The 15,917-nt window shown below is 51.5% G+C and overlaps 3 protein-coding genes across 3 annotated transcripts; all 3 read left to right on the plus strand.

Moving 5' to 3' along the window:
- Window positions 1-5,881: 5,881 nt before the first annotated feature.
- On the plus strand, window positions 5,882-9,776 carry V2A60_007742 (uncharacterized protein; the record flags this gene model as incomplete). Its single annotated transcript, XM_083259024.1, has 6 exons — window positions 5,882-6,552; window positions 6,609-6,665; window positions 6,717-6,865; window positions 9,138-9,322; window positions 9,380-9,442; window positions 9,519-9,776. The coding sequence occupies 6 exons, from the start codon at window positions 5,882-5,884 to the stop codon at window positions 9,774-9,776; spliced, it is 1,383 nt and encodes a 460-aa protein (XP_083115150.1).
- A 1,496-nt stretch (window positions 9,777-11,272) lies between these two features.
- On the plus strand, window positions 11,273-12,544 carry V2A60_007743 (uncharacterized protein; the record flags this gene model as incomplete). The annotated part of the gene is made up of 2 exons (XM_083259025.1): window positions 11,273-11,372; window positions 11,427-12,544. The coding sequence occupies 2 exons, from the start codon at window positions 11,273-11,275 to the stop codon at window positions 12,542-12,544; spliced, it is 1,218 nt and encodes a 405-aa protein (XP_083115151.1).
- A 1,126-nt stretch (window positions 12,545-13,670) lies between these two features.
- On the plus strand, window positions 13,671-15,414 carry V2A60_007744 (cytochrome P450; the record flags this gene model as incomplete). The annotated part of the gene is made up of 3 exons (XM_083259026.1): window positions 13,671-13,919; window positions 14,013-14,210; window positions 14,284-15,414. The coding sequence occupies 3 exons, from the start codon at window positions 13,671-13,673 to the stop codon at window positions 15,412-15,414; spliced, it is 1,578 nt and encodes a 525-aa protein (XP_083115152.1).
- Window positions 15,415-15,917: the final 503 nt, after the last annotated feature.

Below are 15,917 nucleotides of genomic sequence, written 5' to 3' on the forward strand. Positions count from 1 at the left end.
TGTTGACGAGCTACCTAGCTATCCATTATCATTTATCAAACTAGTTGCTTATATTATTCGAACTCATCCAACTGCTTAAACTTCAGGCCATTACTTATTGACGTAATCTCCCCCCCATTGCACAGCACAATGTCGTCTGCCGCCGTCTTCGTGAGGTTAGCATCGGAACTGAGATGCTTGGGTATATAAAAGTGCCGTTCATATGTCGATTGTTCCAGAGCTTTCAGAGATATACTGGAAACCCAAGAGTCCGCATCCACAAAAACCATACTCAGCTTGTCCTCGCTCCATCCCAGGAAGTGACGGCAATATTTGGAGCGAGCCGACAGCACGTTGGTAAGCTGTACTGTTGTATCGATCGGGCCGCCCCATTCAATGCCAGCCAGGTGGAACGCTAATATAGCAGAAGATGTGCTGGCATTGACAAAGAAGGCCATCTCTATGATCATGTCGTTCTTTGATTCGGATATGGCAGCCTGTAGGATCGCCGTTTCGTGGCATCCTGGGGCTAAGGTGTAGTTCAAAGTTACTTGACGTGCGGTCGTCAAAGCAAGAAAACTTGTCGCTGTGTATCTTCGTAGCTGGCGATCAGAAATCAACCAAAACTGCTGCTCCAATGAGCTGGGCTCCTCAAAGGCGAGCCATGTCCAAACTCTTCGAGTTTTTGGCTCAAATTCGTGCATCCCGAGGCAATGGCCGTCCCGGCATCTATAAACCGCATCTGATTGAAATGTCGATACCAGGATAAATTCACAATTATTCGTGAATACCAACTGCTTGACACGTGATACTGGCTTCAGTCCATTGATGCCCTTTATAATCGTCGACTTTCCGCTCTGCGGGCTGTATCGACGAGCCAGTATCTCATTGCTGGTGTCAAAAGAAGCGACAATACCATCTTTTGACACACAAATTGATGTAACGGTGTCGGTATGTCTATGTAGAGCGAAATTAGTGCTTTCTTTGTTTGTCTGAAAGGCGAAAAGGTCGCCATTGTTCTTTCCAACCACTGCTACCGGCAGTGAAGGGTGAATGCACACCGCGCTGATTTGCAAATCATCATGTCTTTTATATTCCCCTCTAGCCACGGGTAAGGGGGAAACATCGTCACTGATGCTAGCATCTTCTTCGAAGGTTTTACGCACCAAGACTGATGGCGCCCAAACGCGTATACTGGAGTCCATCACATCAAGTACACTGGACCCATCCGAGATGAAACTTAGAATTCTGAAAGACGGGTACGGGGACAGAATATGATACAAAATTGTTAAAGTTTCGAAGTCCCATATGTGCATGTTTCCGCGCGTATCCGTAGTAGCAAGTGTCCGCCCATCTGGGGAGCACGACGCAGAAAGGAATCCAGCTTGGGTTGGCGACGTATGAGAGTGGACAAGCTCAGTGGACCATGTATCGTAGAGCGACAAGCCATGGTCAGAGTAGATTGCCAGCAGAAGGTGGATGTTTGAGTTGGGGTTAAAGATGAGTTTTACCGCAATCCTTCCGCGCTCGTCCTTTGCCCACCCAATTTGATCGGCGTCGTGAGCGTCCCACAGCGAAACCGTTCCTCCGCGATATCCGAGTACTACCATTTCGCCATCTGCCGAGACGGCTGCCGCAATTGGTGCCCTATTTTTGCGATGATTGTGTAATGTCTCAACATCGTAATTCTGGTATTGCAAAAGTTTGTCTTCCAACATTTCTCCGGTATCCTTGTCCCATTGAATCAAATGGCCGTGCTGCGAAACAGCGATGACGTTGCTCTCCGACGCTGCCAAGGTAAGACAGCGGAACCTTAGTCGATTCTCCCAAACTATGGTGCCAGATGTATTGAGCATGATCAGAGATTTCGTAGTGCTGCATATCATCCATGTATCTGTTATATGTATGAGATCGATCGGGTTGGGGAGCTGAATGGTGCTTTCACGTTGAAAACTTCGCTGGCTGAAAAGATTAATTGAACCTGACTCCATGCCCACAGCAAACAGACTGTCACCACAAGCAACAGTAGCTGCAATGTCTTCTTGGAGACTGATGTTGGCAATGCAATCGTCCCATTTCACACTTCTATGGCCGGTGAACTTTAGCCCATCCGCTCGTTTTCCAAAGTGTTGAAAAATAGCCGTCTCGGAAGGACACATGGGAGGAACGAGGTAGTATATGGATGACGGCTGCTTCAAGAGCGGCCCGCCAAATTGTGTTACCAGTCGGTTCAAGTCCACAGTCCACTTGTCGATGTTGTGAACCTCGGCATTGACAGGAGAACGATACTTTGCTCTTCTATCAAGGTATGCCTTGAGATTCTTGCAGACGCGAAGCAAGTTTTGGAGATTCCCAGACATTGCTACTCTCTCGATCCAGCTGAAAACATTTGACTGGAGGAACCGGTTCAATTGAATGAGAAGTTCATCATTTTCCGACGACGTGGCGAATATATGCTCGGAAAAATGCAAGACGGCATAATTGCAAAGTGGGGAGAGGGGTGGTCGAGCGTGTGTAACGGCGCGCGATGTTCGGGGAGGTCGCAGTTCATTGCTTGACAGAAGTTTTAAACAAACAAGTGCAATCCGTTCGTGAGATTCTGTCATGGATACAGTAAACTCCCCTGCCGCTGACAGCAAGAACTCTCGAGCAGTCGGATGGATGAGATCAACCGTATTCGTTACCGGGTTGATGTGCACTAATTGACCACACAACCCCTCAATCGCACTAGGTGTTTGCGGTATATCCGTTGATATATCGTGATGAAGGGCTTCGATAAGCTCTTCTATAGTGAGACTTCGTGAAGCAGTGACTACCCATGCAAAGACAGCCTTCGATATATGTTTCTCTCTAATATTCGACTCGATAGGCTCCATTGCTCTGGCATAATATGGCTTCATGCCCTCCGGCATAGTGTTCAAAATATCCATCCGGCTGGAAGTCGTGAACACGCTTTCAAGTTCGTCCAGAACAAGTCTAACCCAGAGGAAGCAGGCGTTGGACTTGGCCAAAATATTGCTCGAAAGCTTCTCTGCGCTAGCAGGATCTTCCAACAGCATTCCCTCGACACGATTCCTAACGTAGAACCCAATATCAGCCAAACTATCTTTGATGGGTATATCTATCGAGGTTATAGATGCAGCGGGCTTAAGCAGGTTTTGTAGACGTTGCATGTCTCGCACCGGCCGACTGGTGATGAAGATGCGAAGCGGAAAGCGGGGGCGCTCTCCTCTGAGCATGGTGAACAGTTCAGCATATCGTGGGCATTCGTCTATGGCGTCTAGTATCCAAAAATGAGGGACATCAGATTCAACCTATACGACGTGTCAGAGTGGGCTTCAATAGAAGACAAGGTCACTCTACTTGAAGGATGCCTTTCTTGAAAAGCTTCGTCCATATTGTCCATGAATCATCTGAATCAAAGATTGAGCCATCCTGGTAAAGCTTGAATAATCTGTCGCGAACGGCAGTACTGCAGAGTGACATCTGGTAGGCGATTGAACGGAGGAAAGGAGCCAGCGACCGTGACATCTGGCTGCCGACATGAAAGTAATAGTAGCTGCACTGAAGCTTAGTGCTCTCAATATGTGACTGAACATAGGATGAGAGGCAGGTCTTTCCACTTCCGGGACTAGCATGCACCCAAAAGACTGAGAGGCTCGGGGCTGGTGAGCCAGCAGTCTTACATGTTACTGAAGGAGGGGCGTCTCGCCAGTCTTGGAAGTCGTCTCGGGCATCTATCCACTCACAAGAGCCTTCCGCAATGCTGTGGTGCTCATCCGGGGGATCAAAGACACCAAGATATGGCTTCAAAGACTTCATTTGTAGCTTTTCCTCTTGTTCTTTTGTAATCAATACTGTGACAATCTGTTAGTCACCTCGCTGATTAAAAGAATGAACACGGCGGCAGTACCATTCTTTAGCAAATCCCGGGTTGCCGTAGACAAGCCATTGCGTATGAGGATATAATTTGGGTCTTCTGGGTTCTTGAATTTGCTGATGTCGCAATGGGAGGCAGCGGCGGATTTAACTCGCTCATTTCGAAAACCAGAGCCTATGATGGGTAAGCTAGGCGTGCAGCAGGGGCGTGCTCGCAAATTTCAAATACCTAGAATCGCAGATTCCTTGTCCACAATGAGCAGAGAGGAAGGTCCAATTTTTGTCTTGAGCGTTTCAAAAAAAGAATATATGGCGATCTCATGTGCTCTTTTCCCAAATTCGTCATTTATGAGCTTCAGCGTTTGAGAAGTTGTAGTCAAGTCGCTGACGTATTGTCTCTGTGCAGCAGTACCAGAGACAATAAGCATATTGTTCAAAATTGATGCATAATTTGATCCGCGGTGGGGTGTAGCTAAAAAGAAGATGCATTGTATCCGATGTTTCCATCCCGGGATATCTTGGGCGAGAATGTACGCCTGGGTTGAACCTCAGTTAGCAAAAGCCAAGTCAACAACCGTGCTATAGGGGAGCACCTTTTTGATCACTAGACCACCCATAGAATGGCCAAGCATAATGATAGGACGCTTCTCCATGTCAGCGTTGGACCGGTACTATGAACAGACGTGTTCAAACCTCGTCACTGTCGGCAAGATGCGGCGACATCCGCATTTCTTCCAGAAGCTCTCGACCGAAGTCATGGATATTGAATTCATTCGCCGTTTTTATGTCTGCGTCATAGCCGAATGAATGTATACTCGCATGTTCGAAGCCGGGTTCAACTGGAAGCCAAAGCTGTGGCCAGAAGCGCCTCGGATCACCACCCTTCTGCCATGTTTTAACAGAGCCTCCTCTCAGCCCATGAACGAAGACAATATCAATAAGCGGCTCCGATGGCAGATGAAGAGTGGAAAGACCCCTCGGCCCGACCTCTCGTGAACCACTGCTTTTGTTTTGTCGCTTTCGTGACCAAGAGATATTGAATCGTTTCTTCAACGCTCCAGACTTCCAGTCAAAATCGTCTTCCGCACTCACAGCGCTATCATCGTCTATTGATGAAGAAAGCAATGTCGCGGAATGGCTTTCATGCTCGTCGTCCGCGCTACTGGCAATCGTTCCGCGACGGTTCTGGGGCGCCTGTGAACCTGATAGGCCCTATTCCAGGGTCAGCGATAACGCCCGCGGCACTGCCCCTCCTAGGAGTACTGTGCGGGAGCGACTTACAACCATCTCTGCAGTGCTCTCGGCAGCGCCAGGCGGAGAGCTTTACCAGGAGATTGTCATTTACAAGATGAATACCAAATATATCTCTGTTACATTCTACAGTAGAAATATTCAGTCCTGAGGCACCCATGCGCTGCTCTTAAGTGGTGTGTCTGCATCTCATCCCCGCACCAGTGCAGGTCTTAGCCAACCACAGATACTGGGTAAGCGCTGAGTCGCCTCACTCTCCGGCCACTTTTATACCTTTCTGCAACTTGCCATGTATCGCGAGCAACTCTTTTCGCCGACGATTCAAAAATGAGAGTATAGTGCTCACAAAACTTCCTTTATTCTGACAGCTGACACTTTGTATAATCCGAGATCGATTGTGCCAGGCAAGACAACCTGGTAACACACCATTTACCGGAAGATGGACGAATTAGATCCTGCGCTCCGGGCTGGTACGTTGCACACTGCATAGCTGGCGACCAATGCGATGATATCTGACCAATTTTTAGCTTTGCCCGCAAACTCGGAGATTTTATCGATCGCTCAACACGGTGGTACAAATGCATGTTCACTACCCCTGTGCATGTGATCCAATAGCTGACGGGCTGCACGCAGTGGTCCACAGGCCTACGAATTGACGTTTTAGACGGCAGTGTGGAGAGGAGTTTTTTTGCCAAAGTAAGCCTTGATACTCCTCTCCAGTTCGGATCCCCTCTGAAGTGTTTAGATCATCGAACGAGAGGAGCTTGTAGGCATGTCTGAGGCCGAATACGAGGGCTTGAAGGCAATGGCAGCTGTTATCCCCAACAACACAGTTAGACCTGTTGCCTGGGGTTACTTTCGGGACACAAATTCCAAAGCCTGGTCTCTTGCCGAATATTACAATCTCCGAGCCAGAGCGCCTCCTTTGAATCAACTTGTCGAGGTCATACACCAGATGCATGCAAACTCCGTCTCTCCGACGGGCAAGTTTGGCTTTCATGTAACCCCGTACTTCGGCCCTCCTCCAATGCAAGTCGGCTGGACAGATAGCTGGGAGGAGTTCTTCATACGCGAATTTCGAGCCGATCTGAACTACCTTGCGGTGATGCGCGGTGGTGATGACGGTTTTCTCGATGTCGCCGAAGAATTCATCGAGAAAGTCATCAAACGCCTCTTGCGGCCGCTCCAGACCGGCGGTAGGAGTATCAAGCCAAGCCTTTGCCATGGAGCACTGTGGGATGGTAATATCCAGTTCAACGTTGACAGTCTTGGTCCTATAATTTACGACCCATGCCCTTTTTACGGCCACCACGAAATGGACTTCCAATGCATGAAGAGTCCACGCTACTCCATCGGGGAGGATTTTATCAAACTGTACAAGGACAGGTTCCTTGCATCAGAGCCATCAGAAGATTTTGAAGATAGGATTTCCCTCTACGCCATGTATGTGAGGACAAGGCTTGCTGTATGCTTACTATGATTTTAACGCTACTGCCCAGACGCAACGACATCATGGTCGCCGGCATGTGGCCCCAGTGGTCTTCACTTGTGGATAAGTAAGTGTCAAAGTATCCCAAAAGAACCTACAATTCTCTAATTAGCTTCAGAGCCAAATCGGATATGCAACACCTAATCCAAAAGCATCCAGGTGGCCTCGCGGGCTTCAAAGGCTCACTGGAGCCCACCCGGCCAAACTTGCCAAGCAAAGACGGTCACAGCCGCCAAATACCTCACAGCGGCGAAAATACTGTTATTTGTACTTCTATATCTAGCATGTCTCGTACTCCACTGAAGTTCATACCCGACACACAGTCACTTGTTCCCGCTGCTGATGGCATTTGCTCGCCTCCAAAGACTGCCGTTGAACACCCACAATTGAGGTCAGGCACCAATCTTGCTAGAAGTCGTCTAGTTGCCAGTATTTCTTATCGGACCGGATTTCGCATCGTTATGAGGAGGCAGCGTCTGAAGAGAACTGTCAAGCTACCGCTAAAGAGCAACGGCCTTAAGTCATCGGTCACGCAGCTCTCCAGCTGACACCCTCTTCAGAAAGTGCTCTGCTAGCCGCTTTTTCACTTTCTATACAATTGAGGCCGATGCCAGACCTTCTGTAAACAAGCACAAATAAGTCACTAAACTTCACTAGCTACAGTTCTGTTGGGCCCCCGACATGCAGACTACAGCTCAAATAATAGATAGCAACCGAGCTGCTTTGAAATCTTGCTACATCTATCCAATTTACACTACAATCAAAACAGCAAAAGTTAATAGAGCTACTCTCGATCCGATTTACTCTACTTTCAGCCAGTATATTATCGAGTATCACCGGCCTCGATGGAATCCAGCGAATGGAAAGTAGCGGGGGCCGAATAAGCAAGTGAAATCGGGTTGAAATGAATTAAAAAAAATCGTCCGTTGAAAGAAAACCTATTTCTATATACTCAATTCGTAGCCTATCAAAACTGCAGCAGCCCTGCCAGGCAGAATGTATAAGCGCCGTGACCAGGTAGTTGGGCTGCGGGGTACCATGTGATTGGCACCTTGCTGCAGGGCGCACAGATTTTCCTACTTCGACATTACCTCTCTCATGGGCCCGGTTTTCAATCATTGATTCTTTTCTTCACCGATCCAAGAGCGCGGCTCTTTGATTTTCTCCTAGTGGGAATGCTTTCTTGAAGTTGCTCGTGGACCAAGCCAGGCTGCTCCATTGGAATCGTTGCCACGCCCAACCATGGGGCGGTCCCGCGCGGAGTCTGAGTCCTTGCAGCCGACAAACGGCAATGGAAAACAGTTGGATTCAGGTGTGCAGGAAAATCTCACGGACAGTAGATACCAACAATCCAGCGGCCCGGCGTGCGACAAGGCGGACTCGAGCGGACTGCATAAAGGTAAAGGGGAGGGGACTTCTCCAGAGCCATCGCGGCCATACACCGCATTCTCACTCTGGCAGAAAAGGTTTATTGTATCACTCGGAGCTGCTGCTGGCTGGTTCTCCACGTCAAGCAGCTTCATCTTTTTCCCTGCTATCCCGTTTCTAGCCAGAGATTTGCGCGAGAGTACGGAGCGCATCAACCTTACAGTGACTTCATATCTAATTGCCTCCGGAGTTTTCCCTTCTATTATTGCTGGTTTATCTGATGTGTACGGCCGCAGACCCATCTTCATCATTACATTAGGGTCGTATGTGGCCGTGAATATTGGTCTGGCACTGCAACGGTCCTTTGGTATCTTACTTGGGTTGAGAATGCTGCAGGCCGCCGCAATATCTGGTAATCAATTTGCAGTTATTTACTCCACACTGTCATTTTTTTTTTCGTTTCTAATTTGACTTTGTGGTCTATAGGAACATTTTCATTTTCATACGGAGTTCTGGTAGATGTCACCACCCCGGCGGACAGAGGCGGATTCATTGGTCTCATGTCCGTCTTGTAAGCGCTGCATCACGCATTAACAAGTAACGCTGTTGCTGAGAATTATTCTAGCCTCAATACGCCACCGAGTGTTGCACCCCTCATCAGTGGTTTGTTGCTGATTCGATGGAGCTGGCCAAGTATATTCTGGTTCCTAGCTATTGCATCCGGGCTCGTGTTTTTCTCTGTTCTCCTCTTCTTGCCGGAGACGTGCCGCAATGTGGTTGGAAATGGAACGCTTCCTACGAAATGGCCAAACAAGGTTATTTTACCCTTTCTAGCGCCATCAAAGCCCAGCAAGCCTGTCGAGCCTCCTAGAGCTGGGGACAAGCCTGCCCCGAAACAGATGATAACACCACTAGAGCTCTTGATGATTTTCAAGAACCCAGGGACGACATTCTCAATTGTTTGCTACAGTTTATTCTACACCATGTACTCTTGTCTACAGGCTTCGTTGTCGACCATATTTGTGGACCAATACGGAGTATCTGGGCTCACGGCTGGATTGTCATACCTACCGTTTGGAATTGCTTCAACGCTTGCGGCAGTCTGTGCAGGTATATAGACAATAACATCTTCGAGATGCTGCTGGTCAGATCAAGATACTAACGTGGACAGGCAAGCTTATGGACAAAGAGTATGCCAGGGTGGCCGGAAGTCTGGGCATCACGCTGGTCAAGGGCCGGCTAGACGATCTGACAGACTTTCCCATTGAGCGCGCGAGGCTCAGCGTGGCCAAGTACGCCGTAGTCCTTTGCGTTCCTTGTATTGTCGGGTATGGATGGGCACTACAGTATCACGCAGTATGTCTTGTTGGCGCAACGCTGTCTGCCGGCTGCTAACCTCAGACCCGCTCATAGCATATGGCAGTCCCACTCGTCCTGCAGTTTTGTATCGGCTTTACGAACCAGATCAACTTTACCGTGAGTACTTCCGAATAGGACGATTCTTGAAGCCCGTGAACGGAGCTGACGACCGGGGGTGCCGACGCCGGCGCAGTCGCTTAATGCACTGTTGGCCGACTACCACACGGACAGGACGGCGACGGTGCAGGCGGCGTGCAACCTGTTTCGCTGCGAGCTGGCGGCGGGGGCGCTGGCGCTTCTAGACGTACTGCTGCGCAGGCTGCGACCGGGGTGGTGCTTTACGGTGATTGCGATCATGCAGGGCATAGCGTTTCCGTTGCTGTGGGCGGTGGAGCGGTATGGCATGGCGTGGCGAAGGAGCGGAAAGCAGTGCATCGGAGGCGGGAGGTGAGGGAACGTTGCGGATGTCGAGGATGGAATGCGACGGGATGTGCTGGTAAAAGCTGGTTGGGTGGATGACTGACTGCCGACTCAGGACAGTGTCAGTAAGGTAGAAATGTTGAGACAAGACGAGCCCAAAAGAGGGTATCCGAAGCTGCAGAGTTCAGTGGGTTTCGGTGGGTTGATAGAACTGGCGGTGGACAGGCATGGCCAACGTGTTGACAGGGATGTCATAGTGGGCCTATGGTATTGTGAGCAGAAGCGCCATATATAATGATGGGGATATATTGTTGCTTGAAAGTTACCTGTCACCACAAGCCGCATGATGGCGGCCGCCGTAGGGAGCGCGCTGGACGTTCACATTAAGATCATTGCATTTGCAGTTGCACGGTTAGGTGTAGGAGAGGGGAGGGCAGGGCAGGGGCTGGATAGGTGAGCAAGTTAATACATAGGGTTGGAGGGGTTTGTAGGTTATGGGGAGATGGCGAGTCCAGAAACACGAATCAGTGTCTTGTTTGGCCATCTGAAACCGGGCAAGATCAGGACGAGATGATGGCGAATAGAGGAAGAATAAGCCACAAACGCAGGGCCAGCATGGTTGCAGGTGACTAAGCCGCAAGAATGAAGGGGGCCTGCTTGCCTGTTTGCCTGCCAAAATGCGCCCTTGTGACGGGCGAGGCTGTCGAGCCCTGTGACGCAATGCCTGGGCGCGTGATGTGCTTGTCTCGAGGGGCTCTGGTAGGCCCTTTCGCGCCACGACAACGGGTTGGCTATGCATGGACTTGATCTTTACCTTATGGACTGTAGCGAATACCGGGAGTCAACCGCCCGTGACTGGACTGGCCCATTTGCCAAATCGATGATACTCTCAACTGTTCAAAGCAACTCATCTCTCTCTTTGTCTCTCTCTCCATCGCCCACTATAATCCGCCCATGCTTGCCACGGTCCCGCCCCAACACTGCTACCAAGTATCAGCTAACGACCGCTAGTCAACGCTCACCCCCGCCCGCTCACAGCTGCCACTGGCTCGTGAGCCCAACTCTCCCGTCCAAGCCCCTTCCAAGTCTTCCAACCCGTCGTCTGTCATCTTGCCACATCTTAAACCTTGCCTCTTCCATTCTTCTTTTTATTATTCTTCTTTCACTTTTCTTCTCTTTTTCCTAATTTTTTTTCTTCTATTCCCTCTTCCCTTCTTCGCTCGTCCCATCGAGCTCTTGGCACCATCAACACTGCCACACACGCACACGCACACAACACCGACGTGCAGAGACAACAGGCGTCTCCGCAGATCGCAGCTTATCAGCCCGATTAGGCGGGGTTGCCCAAATAGACCAGACCGCCTGGTACAGCCGCCCTCTTGTCGTCGTCCCCCCTCCCACGCCGCGTCGCCTATCTTGCAACCTTCCTATCGATAGAAAAAAAGGAAACCCTGATTCTGTCGTTCCTCACTTGATTCTCAGCAATAAATCTATCTTCATACACCCATACATAATAGCGTCGGCATCATGGAGAACCAGTCCGGCCACAGTAGGCAACTCGGTCGCAGCGTCTCACAGCCCGAGCCGCGGCCGAGCCCCAGCATATACCACAGTCGTCGGTTTGACGGTACGAGCGACGCTCTCCATCTCATCAATCTACACCCCCCGCTGACCCTTGCAGAATCATGGGTTGAACTCTCCTCCCAACCCTCCTCTTCGTCGCTCTCGAGCGTCGACAACGAAATCGTCACCACCGGACTCCAGGTCGGCAGTCCGTTCCAGCAGCGGCGCCGGCGCCTCCATCCCTCGGGGCGGTCGCTTCCCCCGCAGCAGACCGCCATCCACGTCGCCGGCGCCAGCAGCCAGGATGAGGAAGATGAAGAGAGCGATAGCGACGAGGATCGTGTCATGACAAGCTCCGCCGAGAACATCCACTCGTCCGAGAAGGACGCTTCGGACGGCTCCGACGACGAGTCCGACGACGGTGACAACGCAACCACTCTTGGTCGAAACTCTGACGCGCCCGTCTTCCGCCCTCACCCAAACGCCTTCAGCCACCCGCCCGCCGGCCTGGTTCAGCGGAGCTACTCGACGAGCTCGGCCGAGCACCCGCACCCGCACAGCTCCTTCAGACGCTCCTCGTACCCTCATCGACAGGCCAGAGCTCACCGCGGAGCGCCCAACTTCATGTCGCCCTCAGTCCGCGAAGACAACGATGCTGCTTTGCGGGCGTCCCTCACGACCCTCCTCTCCTGTGCCGCCGCGGCTAGAGGTCTGCCCAAGAATAAGGAAGAGACGGACGCGCAACGCACCACGCGGACCGGCGTCGCTCCCAGCAACCAGCCCGTCGAGTTGCGATTCATGCCCGAGTCTGAGCTCGTTGGCGAGGACAAGCAGGCAGAGGCCGGTCCCTCCGCTGTCCGACGCCGAAGACCCTCCTCAGGTGCGGTGTCTCCCAAGTCCAAGCGGTCCGAGTCAGCTGGCAGGGGGCCGCGGCCCGCCAAGAAGAAGCGAACTGCTGTCGCTGCTGTGGATAGCGAATATGCGTTGATATCCCCCACTTTGCTCAGCTGGGTTGTCAGCGCTGGTGTCGTCGTCCTCGTATCTGTCGTTGGGTTCGGCGCTGGTTATGTCATTGGTCGCGAGGTTGGCCGCGAAGAGGCGCGCGAGGTCTTGGCAGCCAGTGTCGGCGGCGTCAACGACACCACGTCTGCTGGCGGCGACGTGATTCGTTCCTCGGTCGGACTGCGCAAGCTGCGCTGGAGCGCGGTGGGCAGAAGCATTGTCGCCCAGGCATAGTTGATGGATGAAAATGGCTTACATAGGTATACACGCATGCGCAGAGGGGAAAAAATCTGCGCCCTCATGATGATTTCACGCTACGGTATGGCGTTGGTTCTATATATACTTGATTTTTTTTCTTTTTTTTTATGTTTCTTGCTCTGTTCGTTTTGCGGCAGCGGATATGATTCGTTGCAATCAACCAAGTTGAATTTGTGGACATGATTTCGGATTTCCAATGGTCGGACGGTTTGCTTTTGCTAATAAGTATGTGTGGGCTTCACTGTACGTCGCCCTTAGTTCAAGTTGACAATTCATAATCCGGTATGGATTTAATTGAAAAGTGGAAATGATGTCGTGATGCCATGTTGGTTGTTTGTAAGGCGTTGGAAGGTCGAGTCCACGGATTCCTGTTCAGGATACTCAGGTGATTGGTCCTTCGTACCCATGGTGGAGCCAGTGACAGCCTGACAGGCTTGTCATATCAGTACTGAGTAACTTATGCTTGGTGCACAAGGTAATCCAAAGGAGTGAGCACTGTTCAAACTGAGGGGGGAAAAAGGAAGGAAAAAGTAGCCAAATACAGCATCTACAATTGGCCGATGCTCCATAAAAGCCGACGCATTCCCCAAGCACAAGATATGATTTCAAAATTAGCTCCCCTTATCGCCTGTTTCTGCGGGTTAGTGGTGCATGCAACAAATCATTTACTGAGTACCTAGTTGGGTGGCGGTGCGCAGGTCCAGGGGCGGTCCTCCCACTAGCCCCTAATAAGTGGGGCGGAATTTTCATCCGGTACGAGTACGAATAAGTCGGCGGAAAATAAGGGTGTGCGGTCTTGCCTTGCCGGGAACGCCTCTGTCGATTGTATTTTTATCTAGATCCACGCTCTGCTTTTTCTACATTCTTTTCCTTTTTTTCCCTATTCCTACCAGCAGACAAGCAAGAGGTCATCACTCTTGTTCCTATCTCGATCTCAAGACGTCCAACGAGTCGAGTCACAGCGCGCGCGTAGTGCGGAATCTCGTTCTACTCTACTGCCCTCCCCTCCCCCCTTCCCTCCCCCTCGATTCAATCCTCCTACAGCCAATACGCTGAGAACCGCAACCTCAACCTCAACCTCAGTCGCGCCACCGCCGCCATCATGGGTGTCCTCCAGGTCGCGGCCGACCACCCGCTCGTCCACGAGTTCCAGGCCCAGAGCCTCGTCGTCCAGTCCGCCATTCTCTTCTTCGGCTTCATCACCCTCTCCGTCGTCCTCAACGTCGCCAGCCAGATCCTCGCCAAGAACAACAATGAGCCCCCCATGGTCTTTCACTGGTTCCCCTTTATCGGCAGCACCATCACTTACGGCATGGACCCTCCCACCTTCTTCCACGTCAACCGCCAAAAGGTGAGCACAAGTCTTTCTTCCCCTTTCCCTTCTTTCGTCGTGTGGTGTTGCCTCGTTTTCCCGCGTTGCTAACAAACATTCTTTTCTATGCAGTACGGTGACGTCTTTACCTTTATCCTCCTTGGCAAAAAGACTACTGTCGCTGTCGGTCCCGCCGGTAACGAATTCATCCTAAACGGAAAGCTCAAGGACGTCAACGCCGAGGAGATTTACACTGTCCTGACGACGCCCGTCTTTGGCCGCGATGTCGTCTACGACTGCCCCAACGCCAAGCTCATGGAGCAGAAGAAGGTATGGCAGCAAACTCCCATGCAGCCCAGCTTGCGCGCGACCAAGTCTCGCTAACAGACATTTCTGCACACAGTTTATGAAGATTGCCCTCACCACTGAAGCTTTCAAGTCCTACGTCCCCATCATCTCCAACGAGGTCACTTCCTACTACAAGCGCGACGCTGGTTTCAAGGGCGACACCGGCATCGTCGACGTGCCCCAGAAGATGGCCGAAATCACCATCTTTACCGCCTCCCACGCCCTTCAGGGCAGCGCCATCCGTCGCAAGTTTGACGAGTCCCTGGCCGCCCTCTACCACGACCTCGACATGGGCTTCACCCCCATCAACTTCATGTTGCACTGGGCCCCTCTCCCCTGGAACCGCCGCCGTGACCACGCTCAGCGCACCGTCGCCAAGATCTATATGGACACCATCAAGGAGCGTCGCGCCAACGCCGACGACCACGAGCTCGACATCATGAAGCACCTCATGAACTCGAGCTACAAGAACGGCACCCCCGTCCCCGACCACGAGGTGGCCCACATGATGATCGCTCTCCTCATGGCTGGTCAGCACTCGTCCTCCTCGACCAGCTCCTGGATCATGCTCCGCCTCGCTCAGAACCCTCAGATCATGGAAGCCCTCTACGAGGAGCAGGTCAAGGCCCTCGGCGCCGACCTCCCCGATCTCCAGTACGAGGATCTCGCCAAGCTCCCTCTTAACCAGGCCATCATCAAGGAGACCCTGCGCCTGCACGCCCCCATCCACTCCATCATGCGTGCGGTCAAACAGCCCATGCCCGTTCCCGGTACCAAGTACGTCATTCCGACCTCGCACGTTCTCCTCGCCGCCCCAGGCGTCAGCGCCAGCGACCCCTCCTTCTTCCCCAACCCCGACGCGTGGGACCCCTACCGCTGGCTCCCGGGCTCCCCCAACGCCCCGACCATCACCCGCAACGACGAGGAGGAGGAAAAGATCGACTACGGCTACGGCATCGTCAGCAAGGGCGCCGCCTCGCCCTACCTGCCTTTCGGTGCCGGTCGCCACCGCTGCATCGGTGAGCAGTTTGCCAATGTACAGCTACAGACCATTGTCGCCGAGACGGTCCGCGCCTTCAAGTTTACCAATGTCGACGGCAGCGACAAGATTATCGGCACCGACTATGCTTCCCTCTTCTCTCGCCCTCTGGAGCCTGCCAAGGTTCGCTGGACGCGCAGAGATTAGAAGAAGAAAAAGAGACGAAGTCATACTGGTTAGACTGTGCAAACAAGAAAACAACGCAAGAAATGGGTTAAACGGATTTTGGGGGGTGGTTTTGGGTCACAGGAGTTGTACATGTACATAATTATTCTTGGATGGGCCACACAACTTGGCGTGCTTGGCCTTTTTGGATGACGGATAAGCCAAAGAGAGAGACAGAAAACGCCACCAAACATTAGAATCTTCAGAGCTGCAGATGAAATATCAAGCTCGTCTATTAATACAATATTAATCTCCACACAAGATCACACTGTTACGTCGACAGGCCTACATCTCGTCACCGGCAGAATGTATTTTGACGCAGAGAAGCCATTTATATTCAATAGTTGTTGGTGCAAAAGTGCTTCTTCACATTGCTATGACAAACAGTAGATGCTAAGTAGAATGTGTGTATATATGTATGTATGTATATACCGCTATGCTGATTGAACAAGAAAAGATGCAATTTTGAGATGGCTGCAAAGCTG

Source organism: Cordyceps javanica, chromosome 5 (genome assembly GCF_051103115.1).
Source record: "Cordyceps javanica chromosome 5, complete sequence".
Taxonomy (NCBI): Eukaryota; Fungi; Ascomycota; class Sordariomycetes; order Hypocreales; family Cordycipitaceae; genus Cordyceps; species Cordyceps javanica.